Consider the following 26,088-nt stretch of genomic DNA (forward strand, 5'->3'; position numbering starts at 1 on the left):
ATTATCGAATTCTTTAAAATATCGGGTACCGTTACGTTAGCATCGCGTCAGGAAGGATCGATACATATGTAACAGTTCGTTAAGTCAAATTTCAGTTGAAAAGTAAAATATATACATTGCTCGGAGTAATTTTAGAAAACCGTCCCATTATTCTTTTCAACGTTCGTGCCTCAGAATGTCTATTCAGAAAAGGTTAATTGATTTTACTCGTTGTTTAGTGCAAACACCATATCACGGGCCAACGTGGTTAGTATTCTGAACACAAACGTGAGTTCCGATAAAAATCGCGCGAGATTTAATTTTCTACTTTCTGGAGCACGGAACACGGTTATTCGTTAGCACGGTTCTCTCGTCAACTCCATTTCACGGGAAAAGCTATATATCCATTTTATTCTGCAGTTTAGCGCCGCACACTTGTTTTTATATCTTCGCGAGAGTCTGATTTGTTATTCATACGGTACTCTCGTGCTGGAACTTTCACGTTTTTCGAACACGACTCGATGTTGTTTAATCTGTATATATATATATATTTTTTTTTTTTCTTCTACACCTACAATGATCAGAATGGCAAATCTCTCTGTTGGAAAAATTTGTAATTTTAATGGAATTGCGGAGAAAAGTAGGCAATTGCATTTCTTCCATTGTATAGCGTGACAGAAAAATTGTTTCGCTTTTCCATTCGAGAAAATTCGCCGCTGCCCGTATAAATTCCTCCGATAATCAAACGAAATAATCGTGATAACCGTTAAACTGTAGCGTTGAATAAAAGCGACAACAACGCGGAAACATTAAGAATACTAAAAATAAGGAAATGGATATTGATGTATCCTCAGATGCATTGCAAATTTCACCGCTTCGAATCTAAATTATCCACTTTCGGATTCCTGCATACCACTTCGTCTATTTTTAATTATCTCGGGTGTGTGATCATTATTCGAAAAAATACAATGCCTCTTTCTCCGACGATGATTAAATTTATATCGTAGATCCGATAACCCTTCCATCGTACTGCTATGCATATGTATAAAGTCTCCTCGATGGATCATTCTTTAGATGGTTTTTTTAAGACATCAACCTGGATGCATAGCTTTTCAAATGTAAAACAAGGTAAAATTTCATTAAATGCGATGAAACAAAGTTTTTTGAATATTTTTAAGAGACGATTTTTCAATTTTTTCCAACGTATCGAGATAAATCTATTAAGACTTTCAAATACTGTTAAACCGTTGTCTTCGAATGTATCTTCCAACGGCAGATTCATTCGTTGATCGACTAATAAATATCGATTTAATGTAGCGCGAGCCGTTTCCATCGACCATTATAGATACACTATCGATCGACGCAAGGAATCGCGCTTCTGTTTCAAGTTTCCCCGTTTCTCACGAAATCGGACTTCTAATTGGAGAGATCTACCGCAATTGCATCGAATCTCGATAGTTTCTGTCCGTAATCGAATCACCGTTCCACGATGACACCAGTTCTTCGTTATTTCTTGCAATCAGCGAGCGACATAGCGGAGAAAGTCTCACGACCGTGTTTCAAGGATAATGAAAAACTAATTAAGAGGAACGGAGTTGTGTTCCTCGTGACAGTGATTTCAACGTGACCGTAAGATTTTGTTTTCTTTCTTTTTCATCTATCCGGAACCGAGTCGATGATCTTCAACTTGGTTCTGTCCAGAATTCGAAAAACCCTTACCAACGAAAATCGAAGACTTGTTCAGAATTCAACTTGAACCACGGATTTCAAGTGTCTACGAGAAACGAAAGACAGAGTTATGTGATTCTTCAAACAATAACGGTGCTCCAATTGCCAAAACAAACAAGAAAATGTTTCCAAACAACTTAACGTATTAGCTTTTCTCAGATTTCGTAAAATATAATACGTTTGCTCGGTTCTATTCCTTTTTGATCGTCATGGATTAACGTTATTGTACTTAACGAGTTAGAAGAAGAGTGGAAAACGTTCGAAATTGAAAATATCCGATCGAATTCGACTCTTTCCTGTACGCTTGATTAAAATTTAATAAAACGTGAAAAAAAAACGAGCAACCTACCAGCTGAAGCGAAACACCTGACCCTTTTAATCGGGCCTTGTAAGAAAAAAAGTGATCCAGGAACATGTGGCCACCTGAATTCCAAAAGCTTTGCTTTCGTGTAATTATAGGAGTTTGAACGCGGAAGACGACAGCTGTTGCTTGGAATTCCCCGTAATTAAAATCACGCTCCAGAGCGAATTTGGTCACGGCGTTTGACGCACAAGAGAAACAAGTCGTCCCTCGACCATCGACCATCGATTCTAATTACTTTCACGCTATACCCTAATTGTATGCTCGCATGAATGGAACAGAGCGTCCAATCGAAACTACTTAACGACGAGGAACAAACATTTTTATTCAAGGATTCTGCGAGCAACGAACTCTGTACAATTTTTATTTTTATTTTCCATCGAACGCGATAAAGAATTGTAGCACCTGTTAATTTACTCGATGTTCGTATAAATTTGTGAAATTATTCGAGGACGCGAGAGCAGACGGATCTCAACAGGGAAGATTCGTGTCCGAAAGTGTCGATAAAAGATACACTATCTCCAAAACATTATGCTCTTTCGTGTCTATAATATTCGGACGTGTTCCCATCGAGAAACATCCACAATTATCGAATAAATAGAACATAAATAAAAAGCAAAAAAGATGAAGAAAATAGGTCGTATCGTTCGCAACGGATTCGTGACATCATCGTTCGCTAAGGACATCGCTGTCACTGAATACACAAATGTGTCTATTTTGATTTTACAGGAAATCTCGCAATTTCGTCTGTTTCGTTGAAAAGTTCCGTGTTCCGTTTGTCGAGCAAATAAACGAGAAATCCCGAAAGCTCGAGAAAAAGAGTCTCGTGCCCTTGACAACAGATTCGTGAGCATCGTCAGCCGCTAATGACGTCGCCGCTGCTAAAAACGCGGATGTGTCGACCTAATTCGCGAGCTCGTGCGTCGCGAGATAGAGAAAAAGTACACCGACGACGGGCCACTTTCGCAACGCGCACCAATCATCAAGGTTCACCAGCGATGACGTAAAAAGGTCCCCCGATCGTGCGTGGCTCGACCGTGCATTTTTCCAACGAGCACCGTTTCGTTCCTGTCGCTGATAGAAACGACGACGTCGTCGAGCTGGCTCGACGATAAGAGCCCGCTAGACCAAGTAAGCGGGAGTTCAGTTACCCGACTCTCGAATAAAACCTCTCGACGGGGGTATCGTATGCGAGGCGTAAACTCTTTGTTCTATTATGTCGTCATGCTAGGCGGTCTGTCGCTTGTTGCATACACGGTGTACTCCTCGCATCCACTTTGATCGATACTTGTATCCCTTGCCGATCGATCGGATGATCGATAAAGTTGTCCGAGTACGTACTCTACCGTCCTTCGAATTGTCGCGTGGTTAAACACTCGGTCTGGATCTCACACGCTCTCGTTGCATGTCATTTGCTATCATTGTTTCTGATTCACGTCTCCGGTACACTCGGTGGTGAGTGAATCGAAAACGGATCGCTGAAACACTCACCTGTCCATCAAATTGTCGTCATTTGCTGTCATTGTTTCGGATTCGCGTCTCATGTACACTCGGTGGTGAGTGAATCGAAAACGGATCGCTGAAACACTCACCTGTCCATCAAATTGTCGTCATTTGCTGTCATTGTTTCGGATTCGCGTCTCCGGTACACATGGTGGTGAGTGAATCGAAAACGGATCGCTGAAACACTCACCTGTCCATCAAATTGTCGTCATTTGCTGTCATTGTTTCGGATTCGCGTCTCCGGTACACACGGTGGTGAGTGAATCGGAAACGGATCGCTGAAACACTCACCTGTCCATCAAATTGTCGTCATTTGCTGTCATTGTTTCGGATTCGCGTCTCCGGTACACTCGGTGGTGAGTGAATCGGAAACGGATCGCTGAAACACTCACCTGTCCATCAAATTGTCGTCATTTGCTGTCATTGTTTCGGATTCACGTTGCCAGTATACTCGGTGGTGAGTGAATCGAAAATAGATCGCTGAAACATTCACCTGTCCATCAAATTGTCGTCATTTGCTGTCATTGTTTCGGATTCGCGTCTCCGGTACACTCGGTGGTGAGTGAATCGAAAATAGATCGCTGAAACACTCACCTGTCCATCAAATTGTCGTCATTTACTGTCATTGTTTCGGATTCACGTCTCCGGTATACTCGGTGGTGAGTGAATCGAAAATAGATCGCTGAAACACTCACCTGTCCATCAAATTGTCGTCATTTACTGTCATTGTTTCGGATTCACGTCTCCGGTATACTCGGTGGTGAGTGAATCGAAAATAAATCGCTGAATCATTCACCTGTCCGTCGAATTGTCGCATTCTCTTTACGGAAAATAACGTACTTACGATAGTATGGACAAGTTTGTTTATAGCAGGTGTACATAGAACAATTCCCGCTTCCAAGGCTCAGTTTTTACCCCGGATTCAAGAGTCATCCCCGCTGCTGCTTATGTTTACGTAACACAAGTGATCTATCGCGCGGCCAGCGACTACGTGCTTTCTTTGAGTTATTCGAATAATCAAATACTCGACTCGATTCGATAAAACGAATTTTGAGTAGTAGAATAGACACGCTAAATATTCAAAAAAAATTTGAAGTTTCATAATCTCCAACTGATTACAAATTTTAATCCTTTGTAGGTGAATGTCAGTATATCCTCAATAATGTACCTTTCACTATAAATTAACCAATTCTACATTCTCTGATAATGATGCAGTACATACAACAAACTGTATTTTAGTCGTTAACAAATTCAACGCTGTGGCAAATATTTTCTGTAGAATCTCGAAAACGATAAAAAATGTTACCGTTGTGTAACAGTTGTTTATAAGAAAGTATTGTTTGCGTCGAAATTACGGTTTCATCTTCTTCCTGGTTTAATTTCAATGACGAACGTTGGAAAACATTTAGGCAGCGTTTATCTTCCGGTAAACACGGAATTTGTTCATCGTTAAAACAACATTAGACCTTTACTTTTACAATGAGATTTCACGTAGCAACCCAATACAATTTTAGTACAACTCAATCCGGTCTCCTTCACATCCAATTATACGTCCCTAAATTTATGGTTGGCTTATTGAATCTGTTAAAAGCACCCCTATTATTAAAGCCGTCTATTGTCCTTTTAATGGATCCTTTTAAACTGATCGTAATTTTCTATTTGTCCCTTCACTTCTTTTTCAAAATTAACTTAATATTTCTTTGATTACTTAACTTTTCGTAACTTCTGATTTTAAAAAGATTCTTCTCACTTAATTCCATTTTAAATCCCATTAAAGAACCCGTATCGTTAGAATCACTTATTGTATTATTTTCTTCCCAATAGCAGGTTCCTACTAACCGTAATTCTTAAGAATATGACTTATACTTTCATTCAAGTCTTAGGTTCCTGATTACTGTTCACGATTTCACAAATTTCTAGTTAATACGATCATTATCGATAACTTACAATCTCCTAATTGTTCACTCTATAAAAATAGTTAATTTGAAATCTGAAATTTGAGAAGATGAATCAATCGCTAGGATTACAGAGAAATAAAGCAATTGTAAGCTTAAAAATTATGAGAGTTTTAAAAACCAATTTTTATTTAACTCGAGTAGCATTTTTTACTAATTTCCCCCCCGATACGTTTTTACAGATTCAACGAGCAAATAAAAGACACTCGATAAAATCAAATCACTGTAATTCAGAGGAACACCCTGTATAAATCGTCGTCCACAGCGAACACAAACCGGACAGACCTCGAAGAAGGATATCTTCTTCTTTCTCCTGTTAGTTTCGCTCGTTTGAGGTCTCCGCCGGGTCAGGTATAGCGGGTGAACTTCTTTGTTCGTCTTCCGTGGCTTTGAAGCATCTGCGAATACCTAATGTGTATTCAAGGATTGATTTTCCCCAAAAAATCGGTACCTGAAAGACCATCTGCCAGATGGTACGTTTCTTCCATTAATTGCTCAAAATCGCTGTTTAGATACGATGATAATAAATTTTCTAAATATTGGTCGATCGAATGATTAAATTTTTTATTGCTATCTGCCACTTTTAAAGTATCTTTAAACATACCGTACCTAATTGTATATTTTTGTATTCAGGAAATTACTATCGAAATATTTTACAAGTTATACTCTGTATTAGAAAATTAAACTAATTTCTGAATTATTTATAATGTATCGACGATATTAATAACCACATTGTTTCATCTTGTTGTTATTACGCTTTCGAAGAAATAACCGCTACTGCTATTATTTTATTTCAAGATTTAATTGAATCGATTAAAGAGAGAGTGGAGACAGCAGATAATAAAACTACCATAATCAACTCGATTGGCCTCTTGAAGGAGTCTGAGTTGTAACGTGATTTTTGATTGTATAATTTTGATTGTATATATTACCAAAGATTTTTAAATTGAGTTATTCAAAATATATTCTATTTCTGTGTAATAAGGCTGCAACATGGTTTCTCTTAAAGTACAAATTTTAATACAATTCGTACTTTATGGATACCCTATACAAGGTGTTCTGTAGTATACGATACTCACGTCTGAGATCAATTTAATATTTAAAGCAATGAAATAAGTTCCTATAAATACATGTCCTATGACCTTCTTTTCGAGTTATAATTGATAACCTGATACAACTGATTTCATTCGATTGTTTACAAACACTGTCCAATATCTTACGTACAACCTTGGTGATTATTTTCTACACGTTATCTTCGAACTTAATCCGTTGGATTTTTATTACTGGAGTTGTCTGAAATTCATTGTCTAAAAAACATTCAACGACGATACTTAAAATCCAGTAAGCCACGTTTACGTGCAACCAAATCGGTTTTGATATTTTTCATACATTCGAAAAAGGTGTCACCTTTTTAAAAGCATCGATCTTTTCGTATTGTAGGTCACGAATTATCTTTAATACAATGACAAATAGAAAAATGTTACTTTCCAATAGCGAAGTCGATCGAGCTGACAAAACAGAAACCGTCCGGAACAACTTGGTCGTTTCTAAACAGAGATTATCGTACCAGGCAAGAAAATTGAATAAAGTTTCTATCAAATCCAAGTAACACTCGAGTGTCCATCACGAAAGGATGAGAAACTTATGATAGAGACGTTTACAGATTTGCACCGAGATGAGAGGTAATCGTTTCGATCGTCTCTCGTGAAAGTAGACAGATACGGATCGTTGAAACGCAAAACTCACCGTACATTTCTATGTCCTTTTTTTTTTTATGACACCGTGTGTTTAACAGTGCTTCATCCCGAGAGAGATAGGCAGGATTCGGTGTCTCGATGTTGAAAAATATTCCTCGCCCGGTGAGACAAAAAACGATATCTTTCGTAACACCGTGAAATACAGTTACCGACATTAGCTCGGTTTACAACTCTGGAATCACTCTGTTGGCCAACGGTCGTCAGGATTGCGCTCCGTTTGCAAAACAAACGTTGACTCGGATATCGAACACTTTTTCGTTTCGTTTTCTTCACGAGGGACACGATCACGCCTCGATGCAAACACACGATTCGATTACGCGCTGTAATTCTCAAAGCACACCTCAAATCGACACCAACGTCCTCCGTTCCTTTAACCCTTCGAACTCGAGAGGAGACCCTCGGTGAGCGCACAATTCGGTGACACTTCTTCCAATTCGGGAACATTTCGTGACTCGAGACTGAAATTGGAGATTAGGTATTACAATCTTCTAAGATGTAAACGTACGTATGTCGAAAATATTCCATTCCGTCTGAATTTTGCGATTCGAAAAGATTTCATCGTCGAGGCGCCAGTTTCAGGTAGCAAAAACGCTTCGAGTGCAAAGGGTTAAGTCTGAACGACTAACCACGCGGATAAACACACTCTTCGCTCCTAGCTGTAATTACACGCTGTCTTGCGTAATTTCAATAGAAAGTTATGCTCTTGTTTCGCAGGCTAAATGCATGGTTAATCGGAATGGTAAAAAGCGGTTGAATCGCCACTTTCTACGGTGTGCGTACGCATATTCGTAAATCGGAGTGCAGATAGTGAAACCTTCTCATCGAAGCAAAAACAAAGCGCGGCTGTGCTTCGTTTCACCGTTACGTTTTAATTTCTCGTTTTTTCCGATCGTTTGGGAGAAAAATTTCTACGAGAGATTACACACCGTGTCGTGAAACGCACGATACGTATCGAACGTAACCGATTCCTTCGAATAAGGATACACGGAAAAGGTAGAACGAAATTTGTATTTACGAGACCTTCGCGTTCGAGATAATCGACTTTGATAACGCGCGACCAACGCGCGCTCTTTATTGTAGCTGATTATTCCGTGGAGGAAAAAAAAATGAATCGAACACGTGGAACATAATTTTCCTCCGCAAGGTTTCGTTTCCAAGGTAATCGATTTTCGATACGCGCACGATCTTGAAACCCACGCATTTTCGAAATCAAATTTCGCCGAAACGAAACGTTGCGCGAACAAATTCTGATCGTACGCTTTCGATTTCTTTTCTTTTTCTTTTCCTTTTCGAGAAGTTACACTCTCTTTCGAGCGATTTTGCAACTTCCTGTTGTAATTCTAGCAACAAAGGTCCGTTTACCATTCGTACGAACTGAACGCGAAACGATTTGCCACGAGTCCTTATAAGTAATTCATGAACTAATCTCGAAGTTTCTAGTCTTGAAGAAACGAAACCAAAGTGTCGATTAAATTGAGAACATCGAACAGGTTACACCGATCGCAGAAATCGTAACATTGATTATTAATTGTCTCGCTTGTCCGTTAATCTGACTCGTAAACGGATGAATGTATATCAAACGGATGCAAAAAGTTTATTCTCTGTCCTGGAAACGGAAAACTGTATCCGTGTATCCTTGAATTTCCAATACTGTGTATCAATCCCAGGAAGGATAGAGTTTAATTACAAGCTTCTCGTATTCTCAATGCGAATCGTCCTTATCGTAATCCGATACTTTTATTCGAAACACTTTAATTTCCTTTTCCTACACTGCAACTGGAACAGCTCGAATGGATTTTGTTTCTTACGATCGATACTCCTCTATGACGCATTGTTGCGAAACAATGAAAAGTGTATCCGGACAAATGTTAACGACAAATTCGATACAACTGGTTTCTCGATCTTTCCGTACTGGAAATAAAATAAATTTCTCTTTACGAACATTTTTACATGGAACGTCTTCTAAAATTAAAATTGTACGATATTCATCTATCCCTGTACAATGTATTGTTTGTTTCTTTCGAGCGAAATTTCTCCAGTTTTACCGTTCGTTCTGCGTGCAGAGTGATTTCAACGCCCGATCGCCGCGGTATTTTAAATCAATCGCGTCGCTCTTCTTGCGATCGTGTACGACAATGCAACGCTTTGTGAACAACTTACAAATGTCATTACAAATGTCACGTACGTGTACGAGAACCCTGCGGAATTTCATGGCTTTTTTCTTTCGTAATACACGATTCGTGACCGGGTAACGTTATTCCGTTAGTCGCGTAATTATGCTCACTTTCCAAAGTTTACCGTGTTTCGCGCGGTACGGGAAAGCGTTCTCCGTGCTTTCATGTTCCTCTTGTTTTCTAAAGAATCGGAGAATCGTACATGGACAATTCGGATCAGTGATTCAATTACCAATAATAAATCAAAATTCCGTGGATTCGATACGGGAATGTTTAAGATTAAACGAACATCGATTCAATCCTGGATAACGTTCAGAAATATTAACTTTAGAGAAAATGACGAAACAACAATTTGTGATTCGAATATTCAACCAGCAAGAATAAATCAAAATTCCGTGTATTTTCTTGAAATAATTCCTATCTTTGGACGTCTTGGTTCACACGATCACCCACATGGCTAGTACTTAAATACAAATACGATAGAGGAATACCAAAATAATTCGAATGTTAGCTACGTACATTTACCGATTTTACAGCAGTCTTGTTTTTTGAGCATTAATCTTTAAATAGCCGCGCCGTAGTCTAGTACACCCACGCTCGAAGTACGTCATTTGTTGCTGGTACGCACTATTTTTGTAAATAATAATCAAAATAATCGGTACAAGAATAATATATTCGTATAAGAACCTACCAACCTGTCGAGCCTGATTTGAGGTCTTCCTTGGTGTACAAATATAAACAATTTATTCATTTCTTCTACAAATCTACATATTTGTTCTACATACTAAGAAAGTTCGTACGTTCTTGTATGAAAATATTACAAATACTTCGACAATTTCGATTCTGATTTTATTCGTCGACACCACGAGCGATCCTTGCTTTTGTAGACATCTTTAATTAGATCGAAACGAACGAACACAAATACACCGTTTACATGACAAAGGTGAAGAAGAAGCGTTATTATTGACACTTGTTATTTATTCGTGATTAAAAAAGGAGAATAAATTGGGAGTCTTGGCAGGCATCCGCGCGCCCACTTACGTTGCGAATATGCGATTACGTGACCGCCCACTCGAACGATTGCAAGGTGTCGATTAAAGTTCCACGAGTACTGTCGAAATCGAATGAGAATTCCTGCACCAGAGGTCAAGACACATTAAACCGAGACAAAAGCGTAAACCGCGAAGCGGTAGCGAGCGTGTAATCGTGTCAGAGTGTTACGAAACACGATAGCGGATGTGTACGAAACGATGATTGTTCGAGTGATCCGCCTTTTGAGACTGTCACACTCGTTAAGCGCCTTCGCCTACTTAGATCGCTTAACTCTTGGTAATCTAAACTATATTAACCCGTTTACGCTGCTAATCTTTCGGAGCTGGAAATAACAACTTCACGCTCGTTTTCCGGTATTTCTTTCCGACGCGATTATCACGACGAAACTATTCTTGAACCGGAGCACGTGGCTGTTAGTCGAGCCATGAAATCTTCGTTAACCGCCGATCAAAATAATCGCCACGGTTAATTACCCGAGCTGTCTTTCGTAAGTGTACGTACGAGATCAATTGAACGAGGTACGTAACGATAATTAATACGCAACATTCTCCTTTCTAAATCCCACGCAAATGGAAATCCATTTCGAATTTCCATAGATAAAATGCAAGTAGATCGTTTGAAATCGAGACACTTTCGTTCGTGGGGGAAAATGCTGGTCCCTTCGAGAGGTGTTGAATTTTTACGTGATACAGTTCACCCAGTGACCCAGATCGTTGAACGCGTTAAATGGTAATTAAGAGTTTACCATCGCGACGAGAAATCGATTAGTGCAATTCGATCTAATCGTCGAGTTCAATTATACTTTATTGATCTTACGGTGTCCGGTTCGGTTCGCTCGGTACAACTCTATCGTTTCAACGGCTGGAGAGTTTATTTTCATTCAGATACTTTGATTCGAAGTTTCGTCGATTAACGTCGTATTTTACATGTTATTAACCGTTCGGGTGTTACCATTTGCGGACGTAGAACGCGAATCGATTTTTGTACCTAGGTGAACTTTACGTTCCGTCCGCCGAAAGGAACGTTTCGATTTATATTTAAATGGGATCGCTAATTGCCTCGCAAATTAGAAACGAGAGGGAACCTCGATTACACGATACCGTGGAGCAACTTATAGAAATGAGTAAGTTCTCGTTCAGGCGCAAGTGTTTTCTGCGTTACAGTATTGCAATACGCACAATACCAGGGTCTCGCGGTCATAGATTTTCAATCTCCTTCCTTTTTGCGAAACTTGCAAGATTTTACTTTCAGCCTTCTGTATGCTAATGGAACAACGGGCTGAATCTAATCCTCAGAGCTCCATCATAGTTCAGACGCGATTTCAATTGTTTCGGATCTAATCAAACTTCTTTTGTCTAATTAATTATTCAACGAGAATGTACAGTGTACAGTTACCAATGCACAAAGAATTTACGATACTCCTTTATCTTCGCAACTAGAATGCTCCGCAAAAGTTGAATGTTAGACGTTGTTCTTAAACTGGAGAAGTTTACGTTTTCGTTTAAAATTTCCTTTCGAAATATTTTCTAATATTAAACATAAGAATTTCCTTTTCAAATCAGGAATTTTTGGAAAATTATTATCGTAGTAGAAAACTTCTTTTCGTAATTACGAATCTTTCCGATGCAAACTTTTGATTCAAATCTGTGATTTAACACTTGCAATTTTACGTACGTAAGATAATTTTCAATATTTAACGAAACACGGTTAAAATTTGAAGCGAGTATCATAGTGATTTCTAAAGTATAAATAATTTATTCGTTAATTAGAAAGTCGTTCGTCGAGGACAGTAAAACCGCCTTAATAATTTTTCGAGCGTAAAAGTTCTTTCATCCTTTGAGATTAGATACTTCGAGGGTATAAACTTGTTCGTCCTGAAACAAAACGGATCGTCGTATGATAAATTTCATTCTTGCTTCGGATATAAATGAAAACGGGTTAAAAATAACCGGAAAGGGTGCATCGGAGTTCGCCGTTTGAAATTTGAGACGAAAGTATTGCTGTTTGAAGTACGAAACATTTATTTTCTCGAAACGACACTGATATATTACAGCTACTCGAAATAAATCTCTCCGTACACTTTCTATTTCCGCTGATTCTTTGTTCCCACAGTGAAGTGTGTAATGGAGAAAACGAGACTCCGTTGCACCTGAAGGTTAAACGTTCAGCCACGATGAAAGCATGTGTTTCGATAAAAATTCTTCGCGTGACGGATGCTCGAGAAAGTTATTTCCTCGTGAGCTATAAATAACGATGGCGAGGAGCATCGCGAAGGACAAGGTTTCGTTACCCTGGCGAACAAGTTTAATCGGTACTTTCGAACCTCTACCGCCAAATGCAAAATTTCACCGTAACGGTCGGGGTTGACGTTAACACTCGCCATTTTTCAGGGATACCGGAGCGATACGTTTCAAATAAATTCTCGTAACGTTGTTACGAGTGAAACAAAAGTGAAAGTAATCGATACCGGGGACCATCGGGTGAAATATATCTCCCAAAGTGTAATAAAGTGCGTAACGTTGAATTTGTTTTCGGAGAGAAATTCTTGCTCGAAAATCGTGCACCGAACCGTCAGCCTCGAACAAATTTCCATAAGTTTCGCAACGAATAATAAATGGATCGTTTCTCGGTGTCCGTTCTCCGTTTCAATTTCATCGAAACAAATTTCAAATTACATCGACTTTCAACGAAGCGATCGCTCGTCCGCGATGCAATTAATAAATTCTATTTGAACTTTAATGCCCGTGCGAAATCGGACTCGAGCGTAATCAATTTTCCGTAATAATCCCGTTAATAAGAGACCCCTTAACCGCGGTGTTACGGGAGCTTCGCGAGTAGTGGTTCTCGGTCGATTGGACGCACGCTGTGCGACGAACGCCCATTGGCGTTCTCCGAATACGCTTAATAAACGCGATTACGAGATTTCCGCACACCACGCGCGGCCGAGCGGACGAATTTCAACATCGAAATGATTAACGAGTCGACCGAGCAGCTTTGATTGCCCCCTCAATTCCTTCACGAGATCTTCCACCATCGTGGCACACGTTTCGCAAATAATTTCATCTGGTACGATCACCGCGTACTCTTTACCGTTGCTTCTCGTCTCGTACGGATCTCAAAACCGCGAACACATTTTACTCGACGAGTTCAACTTTCTCTGACGATTAAACGCTAGGTTTCAACGATTTTGAAGGATACCAGTCATCCCGGAGATTCGCATTGATTCGAAACCGGTTCGAAGTCGCTTCGTATGACTCGTTCTTGACAGGATACACGTATGCGCGAGGAAGTGAAAGCACCGTTCACGGGACAATACGACCGTGGACTGTCCCCTTCTCTCGATCCCGTGGACTTCAAATATCTGCATATACTAACGAATCGACCAAGTCCCGGTGAAAGAAAAAAGAGCAACAAGAGACGATCTTGCGTAACGGGACAACGGTGTGTTCGTTACGATCTTCGACCGTTTCGTGGATGTTCTTTCTCGCGTCGGTGGCATAATTAAAGTCACGAAGCTGCCGTTAGCGCCTCTGTCATTAGCTTATCCGTGAATTATCGTAACGTTACGCGCTACGGTGAACTTACTTCTAAAACCGCGACGATCCGAGCTCCACGAACACGACCGTGTCTTCCAGGTTGTCGCTCGGTTATCTCCCACCAGTTTCCGAAACTGTTCGCGCTCCACGACTCTGGCGCCATCTACGGTCCGCGATCGAAGCACCGAAACGCGAAAAATAACATTCCTACGTTTATCCGCTTCGTCGAAGTGAGTACGAAGTACGATCTCGTTCGAACGGTTTCGAGTTGAACGAGAAACAAAGTGTTCAAGTGTAGTTTAAATTATACGTATTTGTTCAAACCTTTCGATGCTAGAGATTTGGATCGGTACGGTCGATCGATGAATCAAATTTAATAAACCTGTGTTTAATATAAAAAGAATATAAAAAGGTATCGAAAAGACAAATTTAAATATCAGTTATTTAGTATTACCGTTAAGTATCAACGTTTAACATTTGGTCGATGAATAATTGGAACAATTCTACAGTTATGTACCATTACATAAAACAATACACAGAAATTATGGATTACTTTTTATTACTCTCGTAATTGATTAACGAAGTAACGAGAATAAAAATAATCGTTGAACCGTGTGTCGAGATCCGTAATCGTGATTTAAGAGCGTTGTTTTAATTTTTTTTTCACGCGCAAGTTGAATTCCCTTCGGGTAAAATCGAATCGAACTCGCGATCCGTAAATTGCTCGAGTCTCGAAACCTTTTTTTCTTTCCCGCGCTTTTTCATTTTACGTATTCCCAATTCCCTTTCGTTCGATATCGCGTCATCGCCGCTAAAGTGAATTGTCTTCGACGCTCTAAATTACGCTAAACCAGCTGTAAATCAAGTACATATTTCAAGGAAGACAAGACAACGCGGAGATCCTGCGCGCTCGAAGAGTCGGCTTGTTTGGCCTCGTTTAATCGAGAAGAGCACGCCTCCGCGACAGATATACAACCCGTTGAATGCCAAAACGAGTTACAAGCTGAGAAATGCGCTCTATCTTTTAAGAGCTTGTTGAACTTTGGAAAAATGAAGCTTCAACCGCGTGTCTAAACGATTCTTGCCGAGCCACCGACCACGAACAACCGAAAGTAACTCGTTGTTTACTCCGCACTAGACACGGCAAAATTACAAGTGCTAAATCTCTACAATTAACACACTCGAGCTAAACGAAATATAACGCTCGACGAACTTGGTCCCGCATATGTGTAAACAGCAAGGGTTTGCTCGACAAATTTCAAATTCACGATTCAACATTACCATTTTTTCTTAATTAGAATATTTCCCGGGAAGTAACTGCATCGAATAAACGAAGCTACCTGGATTCGTTGTCGATTATTTGTTACGAACGCGAAAGCCGTAAATTTTTATACAATACAACAAGTTCGAAGAATCCGTTTAAATTAACGAAACATCCGCAGGAAACTTTTCTCAAAACGTTTCGATGAACGAATCTTGCTCTAATTTGAAACAATCAATTTATCGACCAAAGGTTTGCACATACAACGACAAATAGCTACTATTGAGTTTTGAAACCAATCAACCAGGAATTTCGAATGGATTTAATAACGTTGAAACAAATTTTCAAACCGCATTGCAAACTATATTCCCTTTTTTTATTTTCTCGGATGATTCTTGAACGAATTGAACATTTTTAACGCTGCTATCGATACTATAACAAGAGTTAGTATAACAAGAAGAATGCTGAACGAACAACAGGGCGATGTAGTGTTCCTTGTTACGAAGCTGTGTAAAAAAAAAAAAGAAATAATAACAATCGTTCACAGCGAAGAGCGTTCGTGGACGTTGAATTTTTGCACGAGTGCGTTACCTACCGTATGAAAATTTATCCATCGGTCTGTATTTATAGCGTACGTAACAGACTTTAATCGTCTTGGTATAAATGAAATTATCGTCCCTTCCTGGAGCTATTTCTGCGCTCGCTTACATTATTCCAGGAAACGTAACGTGCATCTAACGAACGGGATGGAGTCGATTCATTTGCAACGAGAGAGCATCGTCACGAGCGAATATTCGTTTCTCAGAATCACCACACGACGGACTATCCATTCGTTAATCGATTCTTAGATTTTCTCCGTTGCACTCCTGGTGCACTTTCTACGATCGTGTACGGATCCTCGTGACATAGAAAGCTCCGGTGAAAATTACTTTTCAACTTGCATAATTAACGATTCGCACGGCTACCGATACACTTGGGAACGATTTATACATTTTTCGATCATTGCAAGGTATCGAAGACATTCAGCGATATCGGTTTCGATCGCTTTCGCGGTTCGTAAATTTCCATTTCGTTGGATTTATTATACAGGACGGATCAAAACACGTGGATGTAACTTCAAGGAGGGGGAGGTTCGGCGTAGGGAAGATAACGGAAGAATATTCATCGGTAGAAACATTCGTCCGACTTTGTTTTCGAGTTGCTGGAATTGTTCGATCGCAATAAATTTCCTTACAATCTGAGCCAGCGTGACTGATATCGCTCAGCTATTTATTATCGACGCTTTATACCTCGTATCACCTTACCGACTGCTCGTAAACATTCTCTTAATATTCTCCGTAAGACCTCCAGCTCGAAATCGTACGTCGTATGTAAATATATAATTTACGCGCGTCGTTACGCGGCGAAATAATTTTTAAACGATCGTCGATTACACTCGGTCACCGGTTACACGAAATCATATTTCCCAGTTAGAACGAAATGGAGTTATTTCCATTATATTCCGTCAGAGTTGCAAAACTTAACCGCAGATCGGAGAATACTTTATTCTTAACTCGTTTTATCAATCCTCGTTAATAGTATATTCTTTTCCGGAATAAACGCTTACCGCACAAATTGACTCCCTCTTATTTGTTTTTACCGCGTATTTTTCGTTTCCTTTACTCCGAATCGAAGACATTCGATCTCCTTATCGTTTCTGATCATCGAACGACTCTAAATTTATTAAAACGACTCCAATTTTCAAATTGTTTCCGCGTTTCTTCTCAACGTTGTTCGTCGAGGCAGCGGTGTTGCTTTCGAACGTCTCTTAAATCTTGGCCCTTGAATCCGAGTCGCGAGCATCTCCACTCACGGCAAACATCTCTAAACACTTCTCAACAGAAGTCGATGCGTCTTCCAAAGTCGGTTCTAGAGTGCAGTTAACATCTGGGGGTCAGATGCATTCGTTCTTTTCTACGAGAGGACGCACGATTCCGATAGTTCCATTTCGGTCGTTCGAAGACGCGTGCATCGTGGTGGAATCGTGCGTGAATCTATCCACTGTAATTTCGATGAATCACCGTCGATCCAGTCGGCGAGTTTCGTCGTTTGGACATCCGATTTAACGAAAAGGACGAAACGAAGCTCTCGATTTAAATAGAAACGCGCGTTAAAGGTTGTTCCACCACCGAACGAGGCGAAAAAAAAGCAAAGAAAAAAGCAAACGACAGAGACAGACGCGTCAGCGTGGCGCAACTCGCGTCTTGTTTACTGTCATTAACCGTAATATAAATAGCTCGATCAAAAGAGCAAGAACGTGGGCGAAAACCAGTACAATACACGCGTTAACCGTAAGCGGACAGAAAACTGCACAGGTACCGGATGCGTTTCATGAATAAGCCCATTGTGTCGAAGGGATTGGGTCCGAGATAACTGCGTACGTTCGTTGCATCCGGTCCACGTATACATCGGTGGGCTAAAAAAAAATGTTGATCATTGCAAGACGGTAATTCTTGCACGACGATCTATGACGCAAGTTCCTCGAATCCGACAGCTACGAAATTACCGATCGTTCGGGCCTTCCTTCGTCTGTCCTCTGACTCGTGGCTCAACGAATTAACAATTAACGTTCGATGAGAGTAAAATCGTATCCGGGAAATATCGAACCGAGAGTTTCATTTCATCCGTTACCCACGTTGGATCCGCTGTAGTTGTAAAACGATTTCCAAAGGGTCACCTTTTTTATTTCATCGTTAAAGGGAGAATCGAGACTTCGTATTTTTGTTCTTTTTTGTAATTTTATCCGTCAAGTATACGCACGAGTACTCTGTATTTGAAATATCGAGTAGATTCGTTCAAACAACATCCCTTCGAGCATTAGGGTAACATTTACGAATTATCGATGTATATTTCGTACGTGTACGTGTTCGAGAAGTAAAATTTCCAACCCAGATACGACCGATCGATAAAAAGAACACAGTACACTACCATCGAAGTATAGTGTAATTACATTTTCGAAAGAATATCAAACTTCTGTATCGATGCAGACGTTACGTAAATTAAACGTGAACCTATTACCTATCGGTGTATTAAAAACCAATTCTGTCCCGTTGAGTGAGTTCTCTGCGACGACTAGGTTCGATAAATGTCACGTTGCAAACCAATCCACCAACATTAAGTACAAACGAACAACCGCGTTGACCCAATTGGTCACCGTAGAAATGTCAGTGGTCCTTCAACTTTGCGAGTCGTTCAACCTGTAACTGGATTCAAACGGATAAAAAATACACTCGTGACGTATATGAACCTAATCTGTGGATTTCATCGGGCGTGACGGACACCAGCTGATACCGTTGAATCAATAAATAATCGATCGGTACGAAAGTAGCGAAGATTTACTCGGTATCTGTCTACTCGATTGTCCGTTAACTTGAATTAAGTTCAGAGCTGTGGTGCTCCGTAGAAATGATACACCGATTAACGCACGTACTCGCAAACTCTGAACAACCGTGTCGCGCGTTGTCGCAATTGTGCTGCTCGGACGTTGGCGAAGAAACTGATTAATGGATCGGTTCGGAAAAGAATCGAAATTATCGATAAAAGTGAAAAAAGAAGGGGAAGGCGTGTACCGATTGGCCGCGAACAATCGCTATCGAGAACCGCCCGTTTTGTTATTGTGTTGACAGTTGTTTGCACTCGGGATCGTAAGTTCGAAGTAACGGCTACGGGAACGTAAAGGTCTATTAAATAAACACAGTTGTTTCGATGATTAACGTATCTTGATCGATTGCCCGTACGAAAGTCTTAAGTGAAAAAAAGTTTCAGAATTTCGCATATCGAACCCGGATATTTAATAACGAGACTCGATATCCGTACGATCAAGATTCCGCATAATTTAAAGAATCGATGCGCAAACAATCGGAATACTATTATACCGGTAACCAGAAACATTGCATCGGGTTGTTCGGAAAGTCGTTTCGTTTTTTTAGTTGATTTCTTTAGAGTGTATAAACGTTTGATTAAATTATATATTCTCCATTTTGGAAAACGAATTTTTCTTTCCGATATTTATCGCTGACGAATACAGTGGCTCGATATTTTTCTTTCGTCGTTGAGAATACTAATTGAGAAATACAATTTCCAGAGGGCAAAGTTGAGGTGTCGCGCGATGGAAAGTATTTGAATCGAAAAGACCCAATATTTGTCGCTGATGAACACGGTGGCTCGATATTTTTCTTTCGTCGTTCGAAATACTAATTGAGAAATACAATTTACAGAGGGCAAAGTTGAGGTGTCGCGCGATGGAAAGTATTTGAGTACTCTGGCACCGGGTAAGGTACTCGGTGAGCTGGCGATCCTCTACAATTGCAAGAGAACAGCAACGATAACAGCAGCTACCGATTGCCAATTATGGGCCATCGACCGGCAATGCTTCCAAACCATTATGATGAGAACCGGCCTCTCGAAGCAAGCCGAGTACACGGATTTCTTAAAGAGGTAAAGTAATTTCCATTCGATAACTATAAATTAACGAAAGAAAACCGTGATCGTAAATAATTACGGTCGAGACGAAGAACGAATCAACAACGTACAGTTACGCGGTATTTCCCTCGTTAACCGATCAAATGTTTTCCTTGGTTAACAGGAATCATCGGTTTCCGTGGCGTGCACCCAGGATCGAGTTTCGTTCGCTAATGAAAATTATTATTTTTATATGCGGGATTATTGTATTCGTGGGAGCGTTAGCAACGATGATAACAAGCCCAAACGCAAACACCCCGAACTATTCTTAGTTGTACGGTTTTTTTGTGCACGATGCTCGAGATACGAAATGGATGCTGTGTCTCGTATGTAACGAGATGTGGATCTACCGTATTCAAAACATTTGTTCAAATACACTAATTCGCACAAATGTCACTGATAAGATAAAACTTACATAACTTGATCGCGCAACGGTAATTTCGCTGTGCAAAGTTATAGCACGTTTCATGTAGCATTAGACGTAGTTTAACGCTCAACCTTTTAGTGCAAAATACAAAGAAATAGCGAGAAATCAAGAGTAAAGGAAAGAGTAGAACAGAAAGTTCTGCGATTGTTTCTACGTATAAAAAAAAATATTTAATAAAGATACAATTCGATGTATAAGGATGCGGACGGTTATTAAAAAGTATTTCCATGACAATGAAAATATTACGATATATATGAAAAATTTCAATCGAGTAACGCTTAGAGTTGTCTTATCTTTGATTCTGCGATCGAAAAGTATTTCAAATATAATAAATTATTTTTACCAAAAAAAGAAATATACTTAAATATATTTTTGATACTCTTTATAGTATGCAGTTATTTATTGTTTACCGTAAAGCATCGACCCCACCCCCCTCTCTTTATCCATTCTCAGTTTTTAATCCTTGAAGCAAAATTTGATTCTCCGACTTTAATTCCAAGAAGGAACAATAATCAAAAAATTGTCTACGGTGAAGAGAATAAACGAACGGTTAAAGTGATAGATAAATAGCCAGTGCTTATTGAGAAAACCATATGTGTAAACCATAGACAAGACGAATGGTTTCGCCGATTTCTTGTTAACAAATGCCCTGTTTTCTTTTGCCCTCGCCGCAAAGCACGATGAAACGAGTCCCATTAATCACTGACAAAATTAATAAATCACAATCCAACCGTTTCGCAATAAATAAACTCGCACGCCCAGCCTAACCACTTTTATCGTCTTGTATTCTCGTAGATTTTTACATCGTGGATCACAGTTTGGAAAAAATTAATAACTTACTCCGCGATTAAAATTACATACAATTGGTTTTCGAGATAAACGATCGGGTAATCGGTATTACGTAAACTGTAACCGGAAAATCGATAATATGCAATACCAATTCTTTGTTTCAGCGTTCCTATCTTCAAAAATTTGCCCGAAGAGACACTAATCAAAATTTCGGACGTCTTGGAAGAGGTAAAATTACTCGATCGATGATCAAGTTATTTCTTCGAAGTAGTAACATTTTGTTCATACCGATTGGTTATATGTGTATTTTTCGTAGACGTTCTACAACAATGGCGATTACATAATCAGGCAAGGAGCAAGGGGAGACACGTTTTTCATAATAAGCAGAGGGCAAGTGCGTGTTACGATGAAACAACCCGACACTCCAGAAGACAAGTACATCAGGACGTTGGGCAAGGGCGATTTCTTCGGTGAAAAAGCCCTTCAAGGGTAAAGTTTTCTACCACGACTTAATTTAACAATTACCACGGTCGTTTCTTTCCACCGTTGAAGGTATACGTCGCACGGTTCTATCGAGAAATGAGTTCATCGTTAATAGAAAAATTAACAATGCACGAAATATTGTGAACTTCGTTTTACAAAAGTATTAGTTCGTTCGGTCCTTATTGTACAGGTTGTTTCAAATAGAATGTAAAATTTTGAAACATCGACGATTTAGCAAATCAAAGTATAAAATAGTATATTCACTTGTAAAAATTAAAAAGAAAGTTGTAAAACATCCTTTATGAATTTATTCAGACTGTATTTTCACATAAAACTTGGTTACGGAATAGTGAACATTATTCGAGGTGTTCGATTCTTTTTGTATCGCTCTGTGAATACTTTGAACAATACTTATGCTTCGTATTGAATAATATTTAGTAGCAACATTTACTTCTTTTACGGAATACAACTTGAAATTATTGTATCTTATTCACCTAGAAAGATGATTTTCCAATTCCCATTAAGTATATTAACGAAGATCCGTTTCGAGTAAATCGGTACCGTTTGTTCTTCGTACGAGAAACTTCGTTTTCGAGAATATTCATTTAAGAAGTACACGTCTTTCGAACACTCTCGACTTGAAAATCTCAACCTCGTGGACTGCGCACCTCCTGATCGGTTTCAAAATCGATTTTCTCGAAAACCGAGCGTCTCGTATATAAAACTCCAATATGGTATTTTTTTTTTTAACCAAATTATTTCTGAGCCAACTTTTCCGTTAACGATACAACTCATCATTGAACAAATTGTTCGTGGCCCCAGAAATAGCTAAAATATACATCGTGTGTGTTCACAGAGATGATCTCAGGACAGCAAACATCATCGCCGACGACCTGGAAGGTGTTAGTTGCCTGGTAATAGACCGTGAAACGTTCAATCAACTAATTTCGTCCCTCGACGAAATTCGCACACGGTACAAAGACGAACTCGTGGAGGGCAGAAGGTGAGCGCGTCTACTTAATTCGTTGATCGTAATTCCATCGCGCTGGTAACAACGTTGTTACTAATAACCACGTTAACTCTCGTTAACGCTAATTATACTCGAGTGCAATCGCCCATGAATCGTTTGTTGAATCCCCGTGTGTGTTGTGTTTCACGCTTGCCACTAGGATGGAAGAATAGACGGCACGATCTCAGAGTAAGTTACGTGTTACGGTACAACCATGATAATGGTTCGGCAATTAAGTTAACGTTTCGTTCTTTTTTTTCCTGAGACGCGCGTTGCAGTTTGCATTAATGCTGCCTGCTGAGAATGCAGCGTTGTGCGTACTCGGAGAACGATAGGGTAGAGAAGTTGCTAAAGTATCTTTCGACGATCGTTGAATTGTTGCGAATTGCAACAGTGCAGCGTGAATCCACTTTGAAATTACGGATGTTTATATTATTACAAACGTGTTATTTGAAGATGGCAGTCGATCAAATAGATACGGATTTACCTTGATTTATTACAGATTTTGGAGCAATTGAATTCAAATTCGAGTTTGATGTAACTTTAAAGTAAAAATTTACTCGCTTCTGTGAGTTTCTCGCTGAAATTGTTTTACACGGAGTATAAATTCAATGAATAATATACTTGATTATCCGTGTACTCGTATAAACGTAAAACCGGTAAACTGATCATCGAAATAATATTTGAACACAGATTGAACGAGGAATTCAGGGACCTAAGGCTACAAGACCTTCAACCACTGACCACCCTAGGCGTGGGCGGTTTCGGAAGAGTCGAATTAGTTCAAATAGCCGGTGACATCACGAGATCCTTCGCTCTGAAACAAATGAAGAAAGCACAGATCGTCGAGACGCGTCAGCAACAGCACATCATGTCCGAGAAACGAATTATGGGCGAAGCTGACTGCGACTTCATCGTGAAACTATTCAAAACTTTCAAGGACAGGAAGTACCTTTACATGCTGATGGAAGCTTGCCTGGGTGGCGAATTGTGGACGGTGCTTAGGGACAAAGGACACTTCGACGACAGCACCACACGGTTTTACACAGCCTGCGTTGTAGAAGCGTTCGACTACCTCCATTCTCGAAACATCATCTACAGAGATCTCAAACCAGAGAATCTTCTTCTAGACAGTCAAGGGTAAATTGCACTATTTTTGTGTGCTGATGAATGTTGGCTTACTATCGCCAAGATTCTGAATCAAACAGGAGTGTGAGTGTATTTGAAAATTTCCGGTACTTAAAGAACCCGACTACAAGTACATTGTTCGATTCAGAACACGACAATTTATCTATCACCTTTAAATACCCTTGAGTCTCCGATTATGCTCCTCTAATCTCAGAAGAAGTAATGATAACTGAGGATAAAAGTAATTTTAAACTAACATTGGTTCGTACTTGTCTGAAAAGATCCTTAATCTTGATAAAGAACAAAAAAAATAGGTAAAGTATATCGTTTATCCGAATAAAAAGTACGTAAGGCTAGAAAGGTTTCATAGTATCCTAATATCCGATGTAAAAAATGACCAAGAAAGGATAAATTATGCGGTAGATAATATATAGAAACTGATATTTCTTTTTAGATATGTTAAACTTGTCGATTTCGGCTTTGCCAAGCGTTTGGATCACGGAAGGAAAACATGGACCTTCTGCGGTACTCCTGAATATGTCGCGCCCGAAGTTATTTTGAACAAAGGACACGACATCAGTGCTGATTATTGGTCTCTTGGTGTACTTATGTTCGAACTTCTTACGGGCACACCACCATTCGCTGGCGGCGATCCAATGAAAACTTATAATATTATTTTGAAAGGAATCGACGCTATAGAATTCCCAAGGTCGATCACACGAAACGCAACTGCCTTAATCAAAAAACTTTGCAGGTAAGGATAAATACCTGTTGCATTTTTCAATTAAATCTAGTTTAATTACATTCTTTCGAGTGTGAACTATCGTTAAATATATGTATACCTAAGAGCCATCTAGCGAACACGAACAACTTAAAATATTCAATCCTCAAATATACGTTTTAAGTTATCCTGCATAAAAGATCACGAATAGAAAGGGAAATAATTTGTTACATTATCAATTTATTTGTTTAAAGGGACAATGCGGCAGAGCGTCTCGGTTACCAAAAAGGTGGCATTAGTGACATACAAAAACACAAGTACGTATAATAACTATTATAATATCTATGAAGTTCATGGACTACTTACTTTTTTATTATTAATGAAAACTAAGAAAGCATCATTCTTTGATCATTATTCGTTCCATACAGGTGGTTCGATGGATTTAACTGGGAAGGTCTAAGAGCAAGAACTCTTGAACCTCCAATCATGCCACGTGTTCAAAGTGCCATAGACACCACGAACTTCGATGAATATGCACCAGACTCTGATCCACCACCACCTGACGACGTATCCGGATGGGATAACGACTTTTAACCACCGTGATTTTCTGTCTAACAAAACCATTACTTTCGAAAGAAAGTTAAAGAAATTCAATTGATATTCAGAGGATCGCGAGATAGTCAAATGATCACTGAAAAACGTGACTGTTTATCACCTGCATTTATTCTGCAAATTAATACCATGCGATGTGTAGACAATTACCCAAAAGTAACACCGAGGATGAGCAAACGGGCTTGTGATAAAGAATTAAGCCGTTGAAAGATTAAATTTTCAAGATCCTGCGATATTTGTTACATCGCATTGATATCCATTCGATCGACCAGCAACGAATCAAATGTTTTTCTCTATCGCACTATCTAGAAGGAAACATGAATTTTCATTACGTCGGTCTGTACAGCGTGAAGTCAACAAGCGTCGTATTTAGAGAAATTCTTTCACATGCATGGGCCCGTGTTCTATGGAATTAGAATTGAACGCATCATCTTAAGACGCGCATGAATGCGTCAAGTGCCATACCTAACAGAGGTAAAGTCGGATACGACATGTGCGTACAGCGTCTTCACGCGGAACATGCACGAAATGTAGTTAGCTCAACCGAAAGAGACTTCTTGCCATCAGACTCGAAAAGTGTGCACACGAATTCGCGAAACAAACTACGTCAGATTCTTCGTATCCGGTTCATTGTTGTTTGAATCACTTTATAGTTTATTGTAATAATCCTATTTTAATTAATTATGCGAAAAAGTGACCCCTGTAAATAATTGATTATAAATATATTAGATAAAGCCCAATGTATATCGATATTAAATAAAGTTTTATTAATGCTAACTACTTATAACTAACATTGTTCGCGTTAATATATGTATGTGCAACCAATTGCAGAGATGGGCAGTAATTTATTATTTTGTGATTACTTTTGTAACTGATTAATAAAAGTAATCACCATAAGAATTATCATTAATCAATTAATATCAATTAATAATCACTAAAATTAATCAGTAAATCATTTTCAGAATCCGTTTAAAATTGTTCTGTGGTAACATGACTCGTTAAGACCATGGTTACGACTTGTCCTGCTGAAAATAGTATAGAGGTGGCATATTCAACTTTTCTGTCGATAATTAAAAATTTTTTTTCAAATACTTAAATACTTTATTTAGTCC

At 39.3% G+C, this 26,088-nt stretch overlaps 1 protein-coding gene across 3 annotated transcripts in view; it reads left to right on the forward strand.

Annotated features, from left to right (window-relative positions):
- The window catches only part of For (cGMP-dependent protein kinase for), an 83,194-nt gene extending 57,441 nt beyond the window's left edge, over positions 1-25,753 (forward strand). For all 3 annotated transcript variants that reach the window (XM_076312519.1, XM_076312521.1, XM_076312520.1), the window contains 8 exons: positions 19,564-19,783; positions 21,188-21,251; positions 21,340-21,512; positions 22,363-22,509; positions 23,209-23,655; positions 24,098-24,397; positions 24,619-24,681; positions 24,793-25,753. In XM_076312519.1, coding sequence (XP_076168634.1) covers positions 19,564-19,783; positions 21,188-21,251; positions 21,340-21,512; positions 22,363-22,509; positions 23,209-23,655; positions 24,098-24,397; positions 24,619-24,681; positions 24,793-24,958 — 1,580 coding nt within the window. In that variant the 3' untranslated portion in view covers positions 24,959-25,753. The remainder of the gene's footprint in view (positions 1-19,563; positions 19,784-21,187; positions 21,252-21,339; positions 21,513-22,362; positions 22,510-23,208; positions 23,656-24,097; positions 24,398-24,618; positions 24,682-24,792) is intronic.
- Positions 25,754-26,088: the final 335 nt, after the last annotated feature.

The sequence above is a fragment of the Ptiloglossa arizonensis genome, chromosome 5 (genome assembly GCF_051014685.1).
Source record: "Ptiloglossa arizonensis isolate GNS036 chromosome 5, iyPtiAriz1_principal, whole genome shotgun sequence".
NCBI classification, from domain to species: domain Eukaryota; kingdom Metazoa; phylum Arthropoda; class Insecta; order Hymenoptera; family Colletidae; genus Ptiloglossa; species Ptiloglossa arizonensis.